General features: G+C 48.2%; 1 protein-coding gene across 1 annotated transcript in view; it reads left to right on the forward strand.

Annotated features, from left to right (window-relative positions):
- Nucleotides 1–24,119, forward strand: part of kiaa0586 (KIAA0586 ortholog) — a 67,077-nt gene that overhangs the window by 25,288 nt on the left and 17,670 nt on the right. The window contains exons 11-13 of the mRNA XM_031580540.2: nt 18,001–18,241; nt 19,870–19,971; nt 21,602–21,828. Of these exons, the coding sequence (XP_031436400.2) occupies nt 18,001–18,241; nt 19,870–19,971; nt 21,602–21,828 (570 nt within the window). The remainder of the gene's footprint in view (nt 1–18,000; nt 18,242–19,869; nt 19,972–21,601; nt 21,829–24,119) is intronic.

Raw genomic sequence — 24,119 nt, forward strand, 5'->3', positions numbered from 1 at the left:
CCTGGCTGAAGTGTGAACGGCTGGTCCATCAGGGTCATCTGTCGGCTGTTCATTAGGATGTGTGAGGAGCACCTTATCTGTCAACAGACGCGCCAGACCTCCACTCACAGATCTCACTGCAACTTTCAGTGTATGTGTGAGGGAGAGAGGGGCAATATGCAAGAACGTGAGTATCAAATCCACACATAGGTTAAAACCTATGCAAAAACAAATACAGAGTGAAGTTGTATTCAAGACAGTCATATTGCAGGTTATCGCTTTTTTAAATTTGTAGAATATTTTGTGGAATAGAAAAACGACTATGTCTGGATTGTATCACGTGCATCACAAGTACTTTAAACACCGAAAACCAGAAAGCATTTGATGAATGGCCCTGTGCTGAGCTGATTGGTATTGTGCCAGCCTGTGAGAGGCTTGTGTGAAAGAATACATTCATAGCCACAAAGAAATCAGATTGGCTCTTTTTGGCAGCCCCTTCTGTTTTTTTTCTTCTTTTCCAGAGGAACTGACCCTGACCCCCCCCCCCCTTCCGAAAAAAGAAAGGAAAAGAAAAGGAGGGGTGCGGGGGGGGAGTGAAGTGGAATGGTATTTCCATTACATAAAAGTGAAGTATCGGCATGCCCTCAGAGAGGCCAGTCAAAGCATCCTGTCTTTGAGTCGGTCGGAGAGCGTGCTGGCTCGTTCCAGTCCCTGGGCTCGCAGGAAAGAGGCTCCAGCGAGTAAACAGGGCTGTGGGTGTGCGTCAGACAGACCAATGACGCACCCCTCCCTGTCCTCCGCAGGCTTTTACGGGACTGTCAACCCTTCAGGCCAACGGGAGGAGAGCAGAGCCCCGACGCCCCCTACCAAAGCTCCCTCTCCACTGTCACAAGATGCATGGTACTGAAGTACTCTAGTGCAGTGGACTAGAAAGGTTACATCAGGTTTAAAAAAAGAAAAAAGTTAGTGTTTTGTTTTTATTTGTTTATTTTTTGGCCATCTGCTCTGGATTATCACAATGAGTTGTGTGTGTGTGTGTGGAGGGACACATTTGAAAATTAAGAAGTGACAAAAAAAAATTATATTAAGTAATGATATTTATGACAGAAACCAGGTATATCCATTTCCAGACAATATGTTTTTTTTTGCCAGCGTGTGGTATTTATTTACTTTACAGAAAGAGAAATTGATAATGTGTCTTTTGTGGGCACTGGTGCAGAGCAAGGTTAGTAAATGGAAGGTGAATTTCTCTCTCACACTCCCTCTCTCTCTCTTTCTCCGGCGTACCTTGATCAGGCGCATTTTTATCTAATACCGTTTTTTTTTTCCCGGGGCCTGGGATAATTGCGCTATTTTCGACGTTCCCAAACCTCCTTTGAAGCCGCTGGAAGCGCGTGGCCTTTCCCTTAATGAGGCGAGGCGGTGGCTCTCCTGCCAGGCTTCGTAGAGCCGCTCTGACTGACAGGACCCAGCACACACACACACACACACACACACACACTCCCCTCCCCTCTTCATGTTCGCTGTGCTGCACAACACATATGGACCCCCAGTGCGTGAGCTGCATTCTGAGCCCTGATCTCCAGGTGCTTCCAAGGTCTTACACGTCTCCCTTCTCTCGCTCCTCTCTGCCGCCATCTTTGGAATATTGAGCAGGCAGTCTTTTTGTCATGCAAGCACACGCATACTGTGCTTGCGAGGTGGGTTTCCAGGAAACTGTAGCTAAGACAATGCAAACCGATGCTCTCAGCATGACCTAATGATAGCTGTGCGCTTTCAAGCTCTTTGAAACCCGACCAGTTTCAATTTGTCTCGAGACTTTACTTTGCGTTAACAATAGTAGCCCCCCCCCCCCCCCCCCCCAATCTTTGTCCCTACAACACAAGTCCGAATTGGCTGGGAATATTAAAACAGGGTTGAACATTTTGGCGGCATGTTTGCGTGTGATTGATGAGGCTGCTGCTGCGGCGTTCGTGGTGAACGTGGCGGTAATCTGGCCGCGGCGGTAATCAGGTGTCTGGTGATGCAGCGGGCAGTCAGATGTCATCGGGGAGCCCTGCTGAAGAGCCTGGGCAGGCAGGCAGGAGGCTGCGGCTTTAAATAGAGCGCTTGCCAGAGATGGATGTGCCGGACGGAGAGAAGGAGAGAGAAAAAGAGAGGGAGAGGGAGAGCATTCCATGATTGCCACCGGCGGGGCGTAATTCAGTTTTCAGGCCACGGGACTCGGGAGCGTCCGTGCTTTGATTGCCAAGTGAGGCACAAGACGGCCTCTCTCCTTCTGCTTGTTTCTTCTTTTCTTTTGTGTTCTTTCTTTTTTCCGTCTCTTTCCATTCAGTCATCTTTTACTCTTTCTTCTCCTCTCCCCTACTTCCCCACTCTATAGTGGATTCTGTGTTCTTTCCTACCTTTCTTTCTTCTTTCTTTTATCTCTTTTCTCACTCCCCTTCTCAGAGATTGCAGTCTGTTCTGTGAACTGTTGCACGCTAGCCTGAACCTCTCTAAGGGAAGAAAAAAAAAAAAAAAAGAGTTAGTGAGAGATGCCTGTTGCTATGGTGACGGAGCTGAGGGGTGGTGCTGATTGGATGTCAGGTGTCCTTTTTTTTTCCCCCCTCTTCTGTTCCCTCCGTTAGCATTCCAAAGGGCGGGTGTGAGTATGTGTCCTCCCCTCCCTCTGATCCCTTGGTGACAGTGGCCTGGCTGTCGGGACCTCTACTCACCCCTCTGCTCACAGCTCCATGCCAGGGCTTCAGTCCACAGCCATTCAATAACACGTCATGTGTTTCACATACAAATATACATGTTTTTTTTTATTGATCTATTTATTTATTTGTATTGAAACTGTTCAATAATATATGTGATCGTATATGATTTATATATATATATATATATATATATATATATATATATATACAGTATATATATATATGAAGTAACGCACATAACTATAAAACATTTTTATTTGCTATTTAAGTTTGGTGTGCAGCAACGTTTGGCAGTGCATCAACAGAATGAAAACATGCTGTTGTAAACAACACTCGATCTAGTGTTTTTGGGAGTACACACACACCAAACAATACCATTTGGCTTGACCCAGAGCGAAGGGAAGCATTCGTCAGTTTTCTGCTGAGGTTTTGAGAGGTGGCTTTTTTTCTTGTTGTGCTGTGGCTGTCCGAGCTGCTCTGTTTCACCAGTCTGACCCTGCTTCAGTGTTTTGGGAAGCAGGGGGGAGAACAGGGGCTCCACTTCGCTGCAGCGTGCCGGGGCAGAAGCCGCAGACCTCACCAGCGCTTAGCAACAGCTCAAATTCCATGGCACGGACTCTGTTTGAGTTTCACAGACACAAAAAAACCTCTGTGCTGTGCTGAAATATGGGCCAAAGAATTCAGAAGGTCTGCAGTGTTTTTGCCAAACTTCTTTCTTTTTTTTTTCTCTTCTTCTTTCTCTTAATGTCTGTTTCTATGATTTCCCAGAATCAAGTTTTTTTTTTTTTTTTAAGAGGATGTGGGAAACCAAGCCAGTCACTATTACTGCAGGTTTTCTAGTAAAGTGAGGGACACTAAAGCTTTATTAGTATGCTCTCCCTGGAATGAATGCATGATGAAATCCTTTGCAGGTCTTGATATAAAGCTTGCAAAGGACAGGGCATCGTCATCCTGTGTGATGTTCCCCCCCTCCTGGCTCTAATTCATGCTGAGGTGATGGCCTAGCTTTTCTGCCGTGCTGTGGGTACTGGTAGGATTTCTGTGCACTCAGCTCAACCTGCTGCTTTATCAACTACTGCCAGGAGGACTCCTAGTGGTCAAGTACAGACGGTGCAACAACCCTGCACATTCTTTTGCTTTTATTGTCTGTCAGGGATAGGTAACATTTTACTGTCAGTGTATTTGTGTGTGTGTGTGTGTGTGTGTGTGTGTGTGTTTCGATTGTAAGGGTTATCTTTTTAGTCAGCTATCAAGCCTCTAGGCACCAGCTGATGTTACGGTTTAGTCTGTCAATACCTTCAATTACTCAATGAGGCTCAGTGTTGCAAGAAAGCCCTACATGCATCACAGCTCCCAGTTGCCTTCCATCTGTCACCTTTCAGTGAAAATCGCTGTTTTGAATCCATAACTGTTATTCGTATGAGTCTGAGTTTCTCAAAAAGCGTCTGGGTCTGTGAGGACAGAGTCACAGGGAATGAAAGAGAAAACCACGCCTTCTGAGCTGTACCAAAAAAACAAAAAAAAAGCTCTTAGCTTCTGTGCTTGGCACGTGCAGCGCACCAGAGAAGAGTGAAGTCTGGGGAGGGTTGTCTCTGGGAGGTCAGCTTTTGGACTGCCAGCATGCCTTAGAATCTCTCTCAGTAGCGTGTTGATAGCTTAAATTGGTTTGTATGATGATCTGTCAGGCTTGGGACTGTTAATTAGCCTGATGCGGTTGAGTTGTTTTGATTTAGCGAACACTAAGCCGTCACAATTCCTATGTGGACTCTTATGTGTGACTCTCTTATTTCCATGGAGTCTCACGTTAGCTAGCTCACTGGTTATTCCAAAGCCACAAGGTAATGTGTGATTACCCAATGCCAATGGGCTCCATCGCCAACCCCATAAAAAGGTTTGGGCTGAGGCCTAAAGTTCATGGAGCAACATGGCGTGTCTGTGGCAGTGGGGTTTTACTAACTGTAGGAGGGACAGATTTGCACTGTAGCTTAAGAGAGTGTGCAATAGTGTGTGTATAGTAGTCCAACTTGATGATTGCAGTGTCCCTGGCCAGCTTTGCAATTGCACTTTGGCTCCCCAATGAAGTGCCTTCAGATGGAAACGCCACCTACAGTGGCAGAAAAGACACAAGCCATGACATTTTATTTAATTTTATTTTATTAACATACATCCCTAAGCTTTAGAATGAGGTTTATAGAACTAAGGGCTCAAGAAAGAAAATGAAAGGACAGTTGAACTTTCCTTCCGTAAATTGCATGCTGTGCCTTGTGAGAGGACAAATCAGAATATGATACATGCTCCTTGTAAAATAGAGATCAATTTCGTGGAAGTGTTGGCAGGTGTGTAGGCAGGTAGGCAGAGTTTTCAGACTGGTGAAATAACCCTACACTGTACTGTAAGCTTCCTCTATGATGTAACTGATAAAAGCTTGAAAATAAAGTTTGAACTCCAAACTTATACACACACTTTTTGTAAAATCATTTTTCTAATTTTCAGTAGTGAGGATATATAGTATAACCAAACAGCCTCCTGCTGTATCTCCTCACAGTGGTGCTGAAGGTTGTTTTTTCAGTGCAAATTGAACAGGATGGACTTGAACTTGAACATTCATTTGTCTGCTACCCAAATACCTATATATTCTAAGGGGTGTCATTGTTTTTTATGAGCAACAATAGCATGGCCCTAAATAAAACGGTAAGCTAGGTGAGCCAAATATACACAAATATAACACCTAAATCGGTTAACACAAAATGTACCTTGACAGAGTACGGCTCATTTCAATACAGCATTTTGTGCAATGTACCAATATCTCTCCAGTTGCTGTATCCTTTCAACAAAACTGCACTTAGTAACTGACAACCCTCCTCAGCCCATTTTTCAACATATCAGCTCAAGGTGTGGTATCAGTCTCTCTCTCTCTCTCTCTCTCCCCCTCTCCCCTTCTCTCTTTCTCTCTCTCTCCCTCTCTCCTTCTCTCTTTCTCTCTCTCCCTCTCCCTCTCCCTCTCCCCTTCTCTCTTTCTCTCCCTCTCCCTTTCTCTCTCTCTCTCCTTCTCCCTCTCCCCTTCTCTCTCTCTCTCTCCCTCTCCCCTTCTCTCTCTCTCTCTCTCTCCCCTTCTCCCTCTCCCTCTCCCCTTCTCTCTCTCTCTCTCTCTCTTTATTTATTTATTTTTGCACCCCTGTGATGCGTAGGAGCCTTTGTTTATGTTTATTTTTATTAACATACATTTCTAGCGGTAAATGGTAGAATGCATCTCTTTGCTTTTCTTGCTTGGGTTAGGCCGTGGGGTTTCTTTGGGTGTGCCGTGTATATCTGTTGCATCTGCTACAGGTGGAGTGATGTCGTCTCTTTCTTTTTTTGATTTTGGCGAGAGGTGTTAGGGGTGTTTGTTAGAAAAATTGACTGATTGGAGCAGCCTTCTTACCGGTGCCATTTCTCCTGCCAGCTTGAATCTCTCTAATTACCAGAGCGCAATCGATTCCTCACGGAGACGCCGTCTTCAGAAGCCATGGCTCCCTGTGGGTTCTCTCTCCATCACATAATGCCAAATATGATGGCACTCCCGAATCTTAGAAGATGAATTCAGAGAAAGGCGCTGGCAGGAAAAACGGCTTCTGTTTTCATGTGGACACACACACACACAGACACACACACACACACACACACAAACACTCATACACACACACACACTCACACACACACACAGACACACAGACAGACCAAGACACACTGAATGGTTGGATGTTCACATCACAGTAAGACAGTAGTCCCAGCAACCCGTCCTATCCGGTAAGTCAGCAACACGAGATGTCTGATGTGCCAGGTCCCCACCCCCCCTCCCCGCCACACACACACACACACACACACACACACACACACACACACACACACACACTCCTCATGATTAATGTATCTCTCGGAGCTTGCCGATCTCACCTCAGCTCTACCTCTACTTCTCTCTATCCGCACTCTTGCCAGCCAGTGCATGCAAGTCTGCCTTCACACCGGCTCATGTTTAAAAGATTTACATTGCAGGCTTCCCCTCCCCTTCCCTCCTCCTGGAATATTAATGAGGGAGGAGTCCCTTGCCCGGCTCCCTGAGGAGGTCAGAGTTCAGCCGCTGGCCTCCGTCGGGGCAGTCTCGTGCCTCTCGTCGCACTTAATCATAGAGGACATGTGTCTGGCCCCACCGCTGGGGACCGCACCAGCACGGCCTCGCTCTCTCTCTCTCTCTCACGGCGGCTGTCGGAATGGTTCCTGTGTGTGTGTGTGTTTGTGTGCATGTCCGTGTGAGAGCATGACCCATATTTTTAAGCAGAGGTGTGGTCACAAAGGGAGATCTAAGTATGTGCATGTACTGTATATGTGTGTGTGTGTGTGTGTGTGTGTGTGTGGCAGGGTGAGGCTGCAGACGAAGAGACCTTTGGGCCTGTTGAGAAGTGTGTGTGTGTGTGTGTGTGTGTGTGTGTGTGTGTGTGTGTGCGTGCATGTGTATTTTAGGGACACTGCAGCAAAAGTCTACTATCCCCCTGACTATTGCTGCTCAAAGAGAGTATACAAACTGGCGGTGGCAGCTATTTGCCCGTGCACACTGGAGCACATAGCTGCATAGCACATGGAGAGGCACTTGTGTACGAGTCCCCTGCCAGTCCCACTGGATGAAAGTTGGCAAGACATTATCAATCCGCAGTGCAGACATCGGAGCGACCTTGGCAACTCTCGCCAACAGGAGGCCGAGCTGTCTGACGAGATTTACACCTATACAGCACTTTGTATACCCTGGTAGACATAGTGATCGTCATAGTGATCGCCTTCAACACATATATTTTTTGGGGACTCTTCTCACCACTACCAATATTAAGCACACACACCTAGAGGATGTGACTGCAGCCGTCACGCACTAGTTTATGTATCACTCAAGGACACGGGAAGAAAGGTTCATTTTATCGTCTCTTTCAAGTAGACATGACGAGTTAATAAACAAGAAACATCAATGGAATAGCACCACTGCTGCAGTTTTGGGACATCTGGTAGAAAAATAGACCGATGCTACAAATAGGACCTAAGTGGCAAAACTGGCCATGTGCTGGCTTATTTATCTATTTTCTTTCCCTCCCTGTCCTTACCAAGGCCTCATTATTCTTGATTTCAGAGTGGCCCACCAGGAGGGTAGTTTTTATTGGGCGAATTTGCCACCAAAATGTCGTTTTCTTTTTTCACGGCAGCTTCTTGAGTGCAGGATTCCCGCGAGACGCCTGCATGGACGGTTTACCTCCAGCAGAGAACCTTGGAAGCCCCCGTCCTCCTCTTTCCTCCTATTTTCTCCTCTTTCCTTCTCTTTTCTCCTCTGTGCCGTTACTCTCATGTGTGGAGATGCTCTCCGTGGGCCGGGTGAAGCCGCGTGGTGTTACATCATCTTTTTAACTCAAGCAGAATGAGGCTAATGTATCGCCCTCTCTCTGTCGCTGTTTCTTTCCTTGTCTCTATTCTTTCTTTGTCATGTCATACCTCCATATATACACGACGTATTTCTCCAGTGTCTCTCTCTTCCCTTCTCCCATCCGCTGTGCCTCTCTCTTCTTTCTCTTTCCCAGTCTCTCTCTCTCTCCCCCCTCTCTCTCTCTCTCTCCTTTACTCTCTTTCTGTCCGTCTGGATTGAGGCTGCTGCAGCTGCTCGTGCTTGTGTTGCTGCTGTGGAGTCGTTCCGGTCTGCTGCCTCTGCAGTCAATGGCGAGGCTGTGGCTGGTGTGGGGGGAGGGGGGTGGGGCGGGGGTTGTGGTTCGTGCTGAATGTCATCCTGATGTGACGAGCCCAGATGACACGAGCAGAAATAGACCCCCCCCACCCCACCCCACCCCCAAGCGCACACACCGACACCATCTCATCTCCTCTCCCCCTCCTCTTCTACTTTCTCTCCTCACTCTTTCATTCAGCTGCCCGATTAGCCCCCTGAAAATCTCCACTTCCATCACCCCTCCCCATACACACACCCCCGTCACCACCTCCCCGAACACTTCTCCGCTCTCTTGCTTCAGCCAATCACAGCTGGCTCTGTTGCTAGGTAATGGCTCCGTCTCCTCGGCACCCCACCCCCCACCCCCACCCCCACCCACACCCCTCTTACTCTCGTTCGCCTAAATATGCTAATGCTGTGCTGTTGCATCCCGTTCGGTGAGACGATAGCTCTTACATGCAACACATGTTCGGGGGGGTTTGTTTGAGGTTGAACGAGGGAGAGAGAGCAGAGAAGGAGAAGATAAGGGTGGGAGAATAACAGGGGCCGACAGGCTGAGGGAACGAGTGAATTTAAGGACTGTGGTAAAATGGAGCTCGTCCCCAAGGCACGGGCGTCAAACTCATCGAATGAATCATCACTCTACCAGACAAACGCTTTGCGCTATAATTTGGCTCTCCCCCGCCAGCCTGCAGGCCCACAGAAATGACCTTAATGTTGCTGAACAGTGTGAGCAGCTTTCCATACATTATGTTTAGCCATTTAGCCAGCATACGGTAAAGGAACGCTTTGTATGGGCTCTTATACACCTGAGACTTGGTGTGAAGGGAGGGGGTTTGAACCCCATCAATTCGTTCACCCTAACTAGTACAGCAAGACGGTACTAACTTCAAGATTTAGGAAGCATACGCAACTGATTCGAAACAATACTCTTATAATGTACATCGTGCCTGGATAAAAGAAGTAAATAATCTAGCACACGTTTTCTGTAGACACACTTCACCGAGAGCCAGAGATGCATTCAGTCTGCTCTGGAGAATGTCTGCTGAATGATTAACTGAAATCAAATGGAAGTGAAGTGAGTTTGAGCTCATGCTCTTCGTCGTCGTCGTCTTGGGGCTTAGTTTGGGCTGTCCTCATTCGCTGGTACGCCAAACGTTCCGTCTGCCTCTCCCAACAACTCTGTCCCAGCACTCTCTCCTCTCTACCCCCCCCCCCCCCCCCCCCGACAGCCTGTTAAACGTCGCCCTCTGACAAACAGGCGCAAACAGGCTCGGCTGCTAAATTGGGCTTTCCCACTCGTCTGTCCCTTGGTGAAAAGAGCCTCTCTCTCCAGCTATTAAATCGGCTCACAGTCAAAACACATGCTGCTACCCCCACCCTCTTTTCTGTCTATCTCTCTGTCTTTCTCTCCCTTTCTCTTTCCCTCTCTCTCTCTCTCTCTCTCTCTTGTTTCCAACCCAACACCAAATCTGGAAGCCATTAGAGAATCACTCGTGGGATGGAGGTGCGGATCAGGGCTAAATGGATTGTGCTTTTGGATGCTGTTTGGGGGGCCTTTCCATGGCTCCGCTACCACGTCTGTGACTGTGAGGAATGAGAGCGCGTTGGAAACAGGGCTCATATTATGTGTGGACCTGCCCGTGCTTTGAGTAGACGGGAATGTTTCATATGCCACCAAGCCACTAAAGCAGAAAGGGTTCTGCATACAAATGCGTAATGTCCTGAGGTTTATGTAAGAGTTGTCAGTTGTGTCTTGCACCACTGGACAGCAAATCTTTATTAGTATGGACCACATGGGAAGTTCACTCTGCGTGTGTGTGTGTGTGTGTGTGTGTGTGTGTGAGAGCGTGAGCGTGAGTGGGTGGATGGATGGGTGTGCATGAGTGTGCCTGAGTAAGCGCGTTGTCAGGGGAAACCGTCTGTCGTGGCTCTCCGCTCTGAATGCCTGGTTTCATGCCTTTCGCCCGAGGGAGGACCGAGTAGCTGCTCGATCCTCAAGCACCCCACCCCCCTCGGTTGAGTACGTGTGACATGGGTGCAGATGCGAGAAGAGTGGAAGAGAGAGAGGGAGAGAGAAGGAGAGAAAGAAAAAAGAAAGAAAGTGAGACTGAGAGAAAGTAAACGGGAAGGCTGGGGCAAATGACAGGCAGCCGTGTCTGTGTAGGCTGCCACCGGAGTCAGCGGTGACCCTGTGAGCCGCGGCTGCCATAAATATGTATGTGGGCCGCTTCAGCCCCGCTGTTATTAGGAAAGAACCTTTAATTAATCATGAAAGGAGGGGAAACGCCGCAGCTTTGTTTCGGCATGGATAAATATTAATGAGAGCCGTGTAGATCGGGGAGAAGGCGAGGGAAAGGGGGGGGCGGGGGTGCGTCGAAGAGTGGCTGGACGGATGCCGCTTAAATAACAAGCGTATGTGGCAGCTCGCAGGGGGCGTGTGTGTGTGTGTACGTGCCTGTGTGTGTATGTGCACGTGTGCAAGGAATACTAATGGTGAGAGGCAGCTTTGTTCCAAACAGTCTCTGTTCCCACAGCTATAGTACTCATTCTCCATCATGTCAGAGCTATGCTTTCTAGCTTAAGGAGCATGATATGGTTACGTGTAAGTTCACACACACACACACACACACTCTCACACACACACACGAGCCTGTACCTTTTTTCACATAAACGCAGATAAACGCATACAAGGATGGATGGACAGAATTACCCGGTCCAAAACGTTCTGACCTCTACCTCTCTTTTTAAAGTCATCCACTCCCTCACTCTTTGCGTGCACGTCCTTTCAGTGGGAAGGGTTATCTGTGCGTCAAACCTTGACAGGAGAGCTCTCCCGTTGTAAATTCTCCGCTACGTTTAATCACAGATCGTGCAGAGCCGGGGTTCACATCTGTCAGGGTTGTCCTTTGTCACCTTCCAAGGTTGACGTCTCGGCGAGCGGAGCTGCAGGTAGCCTCACTCTCTGCGCTGCACATGTGCGTTTTCCTGTGTTCAGCCCGGGGAGTTGGATCTGCTGTACGCAAAAGTATGGCGCTCATCTGCACCATTGTATGAAGTGGTTGCAGTGCAGTTTTTCATTTTGAATATTCACCTTGGCTCAACCAGAAGCTTGATTCTTGGAAATTCTACTTTTTGTTTTGTTTTTTGAAAGATCATGACTCAAATAGCACAGTGCTCAGTGGTAGCTGGAGTTCATTTTAATTTAGCAGTGAAGCCGGGCCGTCTTCCACTTAATGCCAATCTGTGATTTATCCATTTAAAATAAGCCTCATCTGCCGGAGGAATAGTCAGGTTTTGGGAGAAAATCTAGAGGGATTAGAGCCGAGATGATGAAACTCCGTCGAGTGGACTCCCAGGAGGTTTTTTGGAGCTCTGAGAAATTCAGGGTTTGTCAAGGTTTGAGGTGTGTGTCTGCGGGGGGGGAGGGGGGGTGTTGAAGGGGTGGAATGCCTCTCTGTGCTTGGCGAACATCTGCTGGAGTGTGATTGAGCCCAAATTGTAGGAATTTTGTGGGCGGTGATTGAAGACGGGGCTTCTTTTTTTTTTTTTAGGGGGTGGGGGGGAGACTGAAACAGCTTTGCTAGCCTCTTCGTGACACTTTGGGCGGCCTGAATACAAGATGGAGCGGGTAAAATTGCTTTTAAATTAGACTTGTAGGAGAACTACCCCCCCCCCCCCCTCCCAGACTCTCCCTCTTGGTGTCAGCGGGGGAGAGAGAAAGGGAATGGGGAAAGTGAATATCCAGTCGGAACATCCAATTTGGCTTCGCTGAGAAACAGCGGGGCATGGAGCGAGGGCAGATGCGGTCAGGAGACTGAGTCATTGCCGTATGGTCTGGTCAGCGGGATTTTACGACGTTATTCCCCTAACTCACCAACTTACTTACCTGTGCTTTTTGAAGCGGGTCCTCTCTTGTCAGTTTGTTAACCAGGTCTGTGCCTGTGACTGACTGGTATGCTCCTGTCATATTTGTGTGTGAGATTGAGTGTAGCACTTTTGGCACTTTCAGTGTCTATTAATCAACAGCTAACATCCAGGCTACATCAAAAACAGAGAGAGAAGTTAACCAATACAGCAATTACCTAGTGCGCTTCTAATATAGGCCTTCTTTTTCATTTATTTGTGCAGATAGATAACTTTCTACGTCTGTGGTGGTGGAGGTGGGGCTGGTCCATATCCATTTTGGACGAGAACAAGCAGAAACATGTTCATTCTCCGTAAAGCGTGCGAGCTCCACCCTTCAAAAGCTTCACAGTGTCCTCAGGGTCAATGGATGCAAAATGTAATCCAATTAATCTAAATCTGTTTTGGTTTTGTTATGACAGTTAAAAAAAAAAAAAAAAAAAAAAAAAGGATGTATGTGTACGGTGTGTGCGCATGTGTGTGTGCATTTTATGTAGTCGTGTAAGTATGCATTTGCTGTGTGTGTGTGTGTGTGTGTGTGTGTGTGTGTGTGTTCACTTTGTGTGCTCTCTCTAGTTGTTTCCACAAAATGGCAACTCCGATTTCCTTCCGACAGACAAATGCAGTCCTGTCATGTTAAAATAAAATGGCTTCCTCCCATTCCACTCCTCTTCACTCCACTCCACTCCAGCCCCGCTGTGGCGTTCCAGACCACCGGAAAATAGGCGAGCAAATTCTGTGACACAAAAACGACGACCCACTTCCTGGACAGATTTCGCTCCATTATCGTTATTATTTCCGAGAGCGTGATGAAATTGAAAAGCGCTTCCGCCACGGGCCGCAAGGTGAAGCCAGTCCACGTTGCCTCTTCACACTCCACACCAGGGCAGGAGGGCCGGGAGGGCATCAGGTGGCTTGGGGTGAATAATACGAGGCGGGGAGGGCATCAGGTGGCTTGGGGTGAATAATACGAGGCGGGGAGGGCATCAGGTGGCCTGGGGTGAATATTGGGGTGAATAATACGAGGCGGGAAGGGCATCAGGTGGCTTGGGGTCTCATCTGCGTCGGAGCCGGTTCACTCCGCCAGAGGTTGACGCAGCCAGGCCGTGGTGGGGTGGCATTGGGCACTCTGGCACACTGTGACATTTAGATGAGGCTGAGGGCGCACCTGGCAGGGCTGACGCCGCCCTCACTGCCACCCCTCCCCTGGAAGGAGGGAAGGGAGGGGGGGGGGGGGGGAGCCTCAGAAATGTGACCCCAGGAGACCACCATCATTAGGCCAGAGCTGCCAACTGCAGCCACAGACCCATACATTCTGGTAGGTTTAGAGAGGGTGTGCAGAGTTTCAGCAGCACTACTTGGCTGAGGATGTTCAGGTGCCTGCGGGTGTGCACTATTGGATGGCTACTCTGATGTGACACACACACACGCCCCTCTTGGCAGAAAAGGACCTGACTGAAGACAGTTCTAAGGTTATATTGTCCAAACATACATGGCTTTTCTTCGTTTATTTTCTCGCATTGTGATATTTTATAATGTCACAAGCAGGCACTCCAATCCGATGGTAATAATCGTCATGCAGGTTTTGTCCTTTTACCAGAAACACTTGACTATGGCACAGCAATTCTGAAATTACAAACTGTGCGAAAAGCTATTTCACTTCATCTTTTTTTAGCCCATTTCTGTCCCAAAGCATTGTGGCCGAGCATGGTTCTGTTTTGCTCTGGCAGAGGTACTTGGCGGTGTGAAAGCCCGAGGTTACATCTTTTTGCAGACACAGAGATGTCACACGCTGGCTGAAATCAGCTTGTCAGCCATTTTTAATTTGCGTCTGGAGGCTGAATGTGTCACTGCTTCTTCTTCTTGTTCGTCTTCTTCTTTCTTGAGCACTGCCTCTGAATACCTGCAACTGTGAGTCCTCTGCGTTGGGAGAAAAGGACGTAACTAAAGAGAGAGAGAGAGAGAGAGTCGTCGTCGTCGTCGTCAGGAACGTCTTTTCAAGTTGTCTTTCTTACCAAGGCGACCTATGCGTGCACCAGCTCTAATTACTTGCTTTCGCTCTCGGAGGTGTGAGTAGCAGAGTGGCCGTGTTTGGAGATCAGAACATCTTTTTAGTATTCCGTTTTCATTTTTACCCACTGTGTGTGTGTATATGTGTGTGTGTCCTCGCATTTTCTGACCCAGATATTGGGAGAGGAAAGGGAAAGGAGACGAGAGCAGTAATTGCTTTAGATGATACTAGGACTTGATTTTCACCGTTACCCCTGTTTTTTTCTTTTTTAATGTTTTTAGTCTTGTTTCCTGTGGAAGGACAGACATTAGCATAGTATGACCTCGATAGAGGGTCTTTCTGTCTTAATCCCCACACCCCTCCAACCCCCCGCCTCTTCCTATTTATTTCTCTAATCAATTTGAGCAGGAAAAAAGGAACACAGGAGGGGAAAAAAAAAAAAAAAACCTGGCACCAACGAGACACGTTTGTTCTCCAAATGGATTAGCTCTTTCTGTGGGCCATCTTAAATCTGATTGAAGATGCCTGCTTGGGGTGGTGGAGTGGGCTGGGTTGTGTGTGTGTGTGTGTGTGTGTGTGTGTGTGTGTGTGTGTGTGTGTGTGTGTGTGTGTGGGGGGGGGGGGGGGGGGGGGGTGGCGGCTGACAGGGGGCCCTTTTTTTAGTTTTTTTTTTTTTATAACCCTTCCCTCGCCCCCAGAGCACCTAACCTTGAGGAGGAAATTCGCTGTGCTGTCGCTTCGAAGAAACGTTTGCCTGCCTGCTGCGGTGCCGTCCGCCTAGTGCAGTGTTTACACACGCAGACTGGCTTTTAGGGAGAACATACACACTTGAAAGAAAGAACCTGAAAGAAACCTCACTGTCTGGCGCCAAGTGAACTATATAACTCTATTTTTTATAGCTTGTGTATTTTTTCACTACAGATTGTTTATTCTTTCTTTTTTTACCGCTCTGTGATGTCAACGTGACTTTACCGGTAGTTGTTGCTGTGTCAGTAGACGCAGTCTACTGAATGTGTTAAACCCCTTGTGCACGTTGGCCCGGACAGACTCGCCATCCTGGGTTTTTCTAGTTTCCGCTATGCTCACCACGTTGCAAGGGAAGTCATGATCCGATCCCCACTCATATTTATCTGGGGAGTGTGTGTGTGTATTTGTGTGTGTCCGCATGTTGCGCCTCCGACCCATTAGCTCTTACACAGTATGTAGCTGTTAGGAATCCAGGTCAGTCACTCTCATCCAACAAAACAAAACTCTTCCTCTTCCATATTGAGTCCACCCTTTATCGCACACACTCTGCCTTCTCCATCCCACCCTTTCACACCCCATCACTCACTCCTTCCCTTCACCCCCCCCCCCCCCCCCTTTCAGAAACCCCCATTCATTTGATTCCATTCCATTTCATTTCATTTCTCTTTGTCGCCACAATCTCTCTGTCATCGCCTGGCCTTATTAGCGGTGGGCTTCTCCCTCTGTCGCCGGCGTCGCCGTCAGGACTGCATTATCTCCCCACCATCCTGTGGCCTTATTACGGCTCGGGCCCGCCGCCTCGCCGGCGTAATGAGTCCAGCCGCCGCCGCCTGCCTGCTTGCCATCCCTCACAACCCTCAATTATCCTCCCCGATGCGAAGGAACTAAAAGAAAAGGGGAAAAAAGAAAAGAAAGAACTCCCACTCCCCATCCCAGCTAACAAACAAACAAATAAACACAAACAGTGCCCTGAGATTTGAGCTGAAGAATGCCGCTCCCATTTGTGCGTCCGTCCCCCCAACTTGACAGAAAGAAAGCGAGGGATTGAAAAAAGACGTAGAGTTCTCTATTACTGTGAAAAGCCCCCTCCTAGTGTCTATTGCAACAGCTACTTTTGCATTTGAATGACATCCTTGGAAATTACGAATAAATGGTCTGTTTCTATTTTTTTTGGTTACATTCCCCCAGCCTTTTCCTTTGCCAGAAAAGAGAAAAAACACCAGGCACCATGAAGTGGTTTTTGTGTGGATTTGGAGTGCGTTAGCACGACGACGGCGGCGGCGACTGGAAACTGTCTTGATGGTGATTAATTGCCCTAGAGCCGCACAAGTACAGCAGTGTTGAAGCAGTCGAGGTTCCGCCGTAACTCGAGATGGATCAGCAGACCGTACCCCTCCAAACACCCCTCACCCTGGGCCCCTTTCTTGGCCGTAACTTGTTAGACCTGACCCCCCTGTTACCCCCTGCAGCCCCTCCCCTCATACACTCACCCTCTCTTCCCTGAGACCCCCCCGCCCATTATCACTGGTGGAGAAGCCAGGATAAACACACCCTTCAGCCTCAATTTGAGCCCGTGCTCGTCTCAGCATCTTGCCTGTGCAGCAGTCTGGGTGAGTTTCTCTCTTCAACTGACGGGAACATAACAGCCGAGCTACAGAGCTTATTTATTCAGTTGTGTTTGAGGGTGTGCGTTATATGTTATAATGGCTGGCTGTGAGTTTGATAACAGAGTGGTCACACGCTCACAGTGTGACACTTCTGATTGATGATGCGGGTAGCATCAACAGGAGGGAAATATAGTATGTGTCCTCTGAGTGAACCCCTGAGGCCTGCCCCCTTTACCATTGCATACACACATGCATACACACACACACACACACACACACACACACACACACACACACACACACACACACACACACACACACGCATATACACACACACACACATATACATGCATACACGCATACACACACACACACACACACACGCATATATACACACACACACACACACACACACACACACACACACACACATATACACACACACACACACACACATATGCATGCACACACACACACACACACACACACGCATGCATACACACGCGCACGCACGCACGCACGCATATACAGTTGCATGCATATGTGCCAACATGCATAAACGACTGTTGGCACACACAGTCACTTACTTACACACACATATTCATAAACACCCAAAATGGCACACATACAGGCGCTCTCCCAAACACAATGCCCTGACCGCACTGAAGCCCACCGCATTGATTTGTGCTGGCAGCTGAGCGTGGTGCCTGCTGGAGGTCGGCCACGGCGTGAGTCATGTATTGTGCTTTCGGCTCCCAGAGGGCTAATCACCTCTCTGGCCAGATGGATATTTGTTTTCTTTTTTCTCTCTCTCTCTCTCTCTCTCTCTTCTTTTCTTTCTTTTTCATTTTTTTTTTTTGTATTGCTTTTGTGTCTTGTTTTCTCAAGTGAGCGCGAGCAACACAAAAAGCACTTGGCGTCTCCACTCTGCAGGGTGGTCCCGCTTTCGGCAGGTCAGCGACTGACACACGGGACGGCGGGCCCTGTTTATGTGACTGAGCGCGAACAAGTGGTGGTGGCCATTGGGAGCCAATGGGCTCGTAATCTCACAATCACTTACTGACAGGGGCCCTCTGAAACAGGTGTCCGTAATCTTGAGCCATTCTTGTTCCCGCTGTGAGGTTTTCATTCCACGGCAAGTTGTGATGAATGCCAGACATTCGCCGGTTCCACCGAGGCCGATTTGATTCAAGTGTCTCTGTAGCACTCTACCAAGAGGTTTTTTTTCTTGTGGGTTGGGGAAATTACAGAAAGGGGTTATACTTATTTTCAGGTCACCTTGAGAGTTTCAATCTTTTCCCCCCTCCCTCTCCTCAGGGAAGACCAGGCTCGACATGAAGTCAACAGGACCTCCCCCGGCAGATCTCCGGCGGAACCAGGGGAGCTCTCAGGAAGGAGGCCCCTGGACGTGCAGCCAAGGCTGGGCGGAACGGCTGAGCCGCCAGGGTCCCCGTCTGGAGCCGAGGCCGCGGAGGGTTCCAGCTCCGTCGCGAGGAAGGCGAACGAGATGCTGCAGGACCTGGGCCGACTGAAGGCCGAGATGCAGACCCTGCTGCAGGTCAGGTTACACACCGCAGAGTCCGTTCTGACGGGCCGGCTACAATTACTCACCAGCAAATTACAGCTTTGACAGTTGTTTGGAGACCTGAGTGATACCTTTTGGTATGCAATACTCTACATAACGGCGTATATTTAAATATTTTTCCACAATGTTTGGCACATAAAGAGGTAATGTGTCAAATATTAGACTGTCTATGGTAAGGCCTTGGTCCAAGCAGGTTTGGGTTTCCAGTACTGAAACCTTTAATTGATCTTGTGCGTTTTCATGGAAGCAATAAGATCAACCCAAAAGCCTTCTCTCCCTGCTTATAGCATTGCAGACTTGTCCAATTAGAAAATCGAAGCTTTTGAAAGAAGGTCAACCCCCCTCCCTTTTAATGTAGTTTATTGTACCGTCAGCCATCGGGATGAATGATGCCCTTCAAGCCTTACGGGAGTGGAAGGTGTGTTGCTCCAGCCGTGTGTCCATTTTCAGGTCAGATAGGTGTGTGTGTGTGTTCCTTCCCGACACACCTGCACTGCAGACACACTGACGCTCGTTTTGGTAGCACAGCTAACGGCCTGTCGATTGCTCTCGCCTCCAATCAGATAGCTGCCGATTGGACGAAACTGGCCATTTTAGGGTGTCCATGTTAGCAGACACTAATCAATCGGGACTTTGCCAGCGAGAAAATCAAGGAGGTGACAGAGCCCCCGCTCTCTGCCCCCCCCCCAACCACCTCCCCCCCCTCTCACTCCCCACAATCACTCTCTCCGAGACGGGTATTTCAGGGACCAGAAAACTATTTTCCATCCCTAGTTTTGTCCTCCTCCGCTCCTAATAACTGACAACACTTCTTCATTCTTCGCAAAATCTATTGCTTCCTCTTTCCATTTGTAACCGCCTGTTCACCCTCCTCGTACCTACCCCCCTCCCCCTCCCACCCCCACCCCCATCCCCCCCAGACACACACCCCACTCCAACAGGCAGAGCATTGAGTTTCCAGGCACGCCTTTGCGGCTGAAAAATTCCATCAGCCAAGAATAATGTGTCACAAGGCAAATGACACATTAGCATATAATTGAGGATGCAGGATTGGAATGCTCTTTGGCCGTCGCTGGTGATGGGTGGGTGGGCGGGTGGGGGGTGTGTGTGTGTGTGTGTGTGTGTGTGTGTGTGTGTGACAGAGAGAGAGAGAGAAAGAGAAACATAGAGAGCGAGGAAGCATGTGACACCCTTCTCCTTGTCTACGTGCTCCGTGGTTTAATAGAATATCACTCATCCCTTCTCTCTGATAATAATAAAAGCCGCCCGTCATCAAGAGAGGGGCCTCACACGGCGCGATGTGGTTGCGGTGTGTCTAAATAGTTTATTAAGAAACCATAAATAACCATTGCCTATCTGAATCATCACAACCCTTTATGTCGTCCGTTGCAACATTAACAGGCCACTGAATGACCTAATGTGTCGCAGTGAGCGCCGAGACCTAATGGTTATTTATGGAGGCTGTTTAATGGTGGTTTTCTAAAAGTGCTGTTGTGAGCATGGAGACTGGGATAAAGTGACAGAGTCTGTGATGTTGCTCTCTTCTCTCTTTCTCTCTCTCTCTCGTTCTGTCTCTCTTGTTCTCTCCTCTCCTCTCGCAGGCGCGTGATGCGTTTCCTGTGGCGAGCAGCAGGAGCACCCTCCACTCGGCGCCGGCACCCGCTACCGCCGCCCCTCCCCCGCCCGCCGCTGCCGTCTCCATGGTGCGTTCCCATAGCAACCACTGCCTCTGCAGTGGCAGGTTTACAAGGTTTTTTGTTCTCTCTCGCTCTCTCTCTTGCTCTCTATCTCCTTCTCCTCCCTTCTTTTTCTCCCCCCCTCCCTTTCTCTCCCTTTCCTTGCCACTGTGCATTCCGCGCACGGCTGCTTCTCCGGCGTGGCACGAACACAATGGCACCACAGCAAGGCTGCGGCTTCAGGCTGCCATCGTCGACGAAGAAAACGGCAGCTACCGAGATGAATCAAGCGCCGTTATCGCCACTTCACACCTGTGCGCAGAAACTGCAAACAATAGAGGCTATAAATAGGCCTCGACTAACTATACTTCACATTGCCATAGTTGTTGTTGTTGTTGCTGTTTTATTTTTCCCAATCAGAGCAGACATTCAGACAAGAAGTTCGCCGTCCCGCTGTGCCGTAGTAATTACCACCCCCTCATAGTTTGATTCATCGACAGATAAGTGTCATCCAAAATAAACTGATGAAGGGTAGGAAAAAGTCACAGTAAACAAAAAACAAACAGATTTTGTTGGAGGTCGGACTGAAAATGTGCTTCACCTTTGCAGGCCGCCTCATTGGATGAAAAAAAAAAAAAAAAAAAGGATGCTTCCACTTCTCCCTCTTTATCCAAATGTCCCCAAGACTCATTTCAGGCCGAGATAATTTACGTGCTAGTTTTGCAGGACCTTGCTCAGTCTTTAGTATTTCCTGGAGTATGTGCTGGTTGTTGCACAGACTTTAAAAGAAAGACAGAAAATAAGGAAATGGGATAACTATTCAAACTAAAATACAGCGCAGGTCATTGGCCCCTCTCTGCAAGGTGAAGATGGGTAGTAGCCGTATCTCTTTTTCTTGCTCTCTCCATCTCTCTCTCTCTCTCTCTCCCTCGCTCCACCGCTCCTCTCTCTTTCCCGGCATGATGGATTTACGCTCCACGCTGATAGATTTATATTCGGAGGGAGGATGAAAGAGAGAAACAGCCAAGGACTCACAGCTGCACCCAGCTACGCGCACTGGAAAGAAAAGCGCAAGGGGGAGAAAAGGAACGAGCAAGCGAACGAATGAACAAAGCAACGTGTCGTGATTGCCGAACGAATGGAATGGTTAGAGGACGCAGGGGATTAAGATGGATGGTCACCCAAACGGGGCTATTACCCTCTGCCATTTTTCTCTCTGTGACTGGCCGTTTCCATCTGTCTCCTCCTCGTTCTTTACAATGCTTCACCTTTCTCTATCTTCTTCCTTTATCTATTTATCTCTCTCTCTATCTCTGTGTTGCTTGTTTGCAGTGTCCCCTCAGCTTATTTTCTGAAAGGATTGTGATTCTGTCAGGCCCTCTACTTCAGTGATCCCCTATTGATGTTTAGCCCTGGTTTATGTCCTGGGATGGTGCTATTTGTTTTTTGTCTGCATATTCCTGTCAAAAAATAGTCTCTACCCACCCCCCCACCCCCTCCACACACACACACACACACACACACACACACTCACACAGTTACACCCAGCGAGAGAATATTCTTCTTAATTGAAATCTCTCAGTCAATGTCAAAAAAGAGACATCAACCCATTTCACCTGAAGCCTGCCAACCACCTCTGTCTCTCGCTCTCCACCAGCGGCCTCAGGGGGCTTCGGCTTTGTTCATGCCCACAACCGTGCCTCTCAGCCGGCCCGGTCTACTGCAGAACAACCCTCCCCCGCCCTCCATGTTCGAGGATGCCGGCCGGGTGCTGAGGGAGGTACGCCATAGCCGGAAGGTTCTGGAAGAGAACCTGGAGGCCATCCTGCGGGCCCGTGATGCAGAGGCCCTGCACTGGCAGCTGGAGGCTCTGGCCAACAACAGGTAGGAGTCACACATGGGGACAGTGGCAAGACAAATGGAGTAACCGCCCACTGACCTTGGGGTGTTATTATTCGTGATGATATCTAAATGTGTTTTTTTTTTTTTTTGCGCATGGTCTTGTGGGAAAAAAGGAGCCACTTCTTAGTGCAGTTTGTCAGATTACATCACCATACCATCGTCAGTGTGTTCCTCTATCAGCTTGATTTTTCATTCTTTGCGGTGTGGATGCAGCACTTTGCACTGCTAACAGTGTGGTACAGGGGATTGTCAGCCATATTGTTTTTTGTGTGGCACTAAATACAGGATGATGTGGTAAGGCAGAGTGGCGCAATAGTTTTTCTAAATGTCACGGCGTGGGTAAGAGTCTGCAGTAGTACTTCTGATTTCAGTAGGCACCTGTATCATGGCATGTGTCCTTTTCAGTTTCGGACTGAGAGACAAGTCCCACTGAAATATAAATCCCCTTACAGTGATACAAGTTTATCATTCCAACAAGATTAATATTACCTCGGCTGTCTTCCATTTTAGATTTCCCTAATGCTATTAGATCTAGTCTCACAACACAAGTAGTCTGTAGACTGCGGCAATGTGCAGTGTTGTGCACTAGAGTTCCGTCTGGGTCCCGAGTGTGCGTGTTTGTGTGTTTGTGTGTTTGTGTGTGTGTGTGTGTGTGTGTGTGTGTGTGCGACGTTGAGTGACAGCGGGCCTCAGAGCACACTCCAGGCAGCAAAGGGCCAAGCCAAACGGAACGCTCAGCGTGATTGGCAGCTGTCAGGGGTGGTCCCTTCATGCCTCCGTGCTGCCGGCGCTCTGCTGAACCCAATAAACTCAATGCAAGATGTCAAGTGTGAAGCCAAGGACCGCAGCCTCCAGAGGTCAACGCACAACATCTTCTCCACTTATTTATTTATTTGTTTGTTTGTTTAATTTTAAGGGGCACATTGCAATCCAGGCCAAGGTGCAACGGGAGAGGGGTTGCTGGTGGTTGGGACATTGTTTGTTTCCTATTTGCAGTGGTGGAGTTCAGTTTAATGCACACTGCAACTGGAAGGCAATGAATTATTTCCATTGTGCTTGTGAGAGAGATTTCATGCATGTTTGGTTCATGTATAAGCGATATGTTAGTATTTTGCGTTTGCATTTATCTTTTGGCAGAATTAAAAGTAGCATGATTTGAAGGAGAAATGCCCATATCGGGAGGAGTGAAATTAGACAGTACTCACAGAGCTCATCACAAACACAGACAGCTTAACAATAAAGCCCTTGAAGCCTTCAACTTTCTCGTTAAAACAAAAAAGGCGAAAAGAAAGAGATTTTCCTCTTGAAAAGCTCCTTTGAGGGGCATTGTGACAATCTCTTTTGCAGGCACCAATCCATCCAGAATTAGAATATAATATGAGGACTGCCAAAGTGACCGCAAAGTCTAGCTGTGTGTGCAGGCAATTCAGAAACACTTTTCATGAGAATATATTTGTCTAGATGACTAATGCCCAAGGAACATGGCCCAGTTTCTTCACAAGAGTCCTCGGATATATGTTGTGGTCTCTCTCTCTCTCTCTCTCTCTCTCTCTCTCTCTCTCTCTCTCTCGATCTCTCGATCTCTCGATCAAATCATATGTTTGTATGCCTTCTGTTTAAAAAAAAAAAAGCTTGTAAAAGAAAATAGCCAGTTTTTCCTCAAAGGAGGGACATTTCTCAGCAGACACGTATCAGCCGGTGCAATAACAGCATTGCATGCAGTGGGAGAGGAGCAGATTGTGCGGGGTTAAGCAGCTGTACTAGCAGGAGGTCAGACTCAATCTCTGCTCTCAACCCTGTCTCAATGTGACTTTAAATGGGGCCCTCTCCGGAGGTGGGAGTGCATTATTGTTTACGACGCACAGCGCCATCTCTCTCTCCAGCTGGGAAAACTTCTGCGGGGTAGAGAGAGAAGATGTAAAGAGGTTAAGAGCTAAAGAGTCGTTTCGAGCAGCAACAACAACAGAAAATGAACTGGTTGGTCTTCACGGTCTTAATGAAGGTAGCAGGATAGGATGTATATAACATGGAAGCCATAACTCTGCTCCTTTTTTTTTTCCCTCCGGAGGATTATCTGGGCAAAGGATTGTCTTTTAGACCATGCATCATGGTGGCAGTGTGCACTTGGCACCAGTAAATCAGAAGGAGCTTTCTTTAGAATAAATCATACATATTTGGACCTAGGGATGTGAGCCATTAACGTCTTCCAATGTAGAGTAGTGTAACAAAATGGCGGAAGATTGCTTACCCTGGGACGATGTGTGTTTTTTGTG

The sequence above is a fragment of the Clupea harengus genome, chromosome 14 (genome assembly GCF_900700415.2).
Source record: "Clupea harengus chromosome 14, Ch_v2.0.2, whole genome shotgun sequence".
Lineage (NCBI taxonomy): Eukaryota > Metazoa > Chordata > Actinopteri > Clupeiformes > Clupeidae > Clupea > Clupea harengus.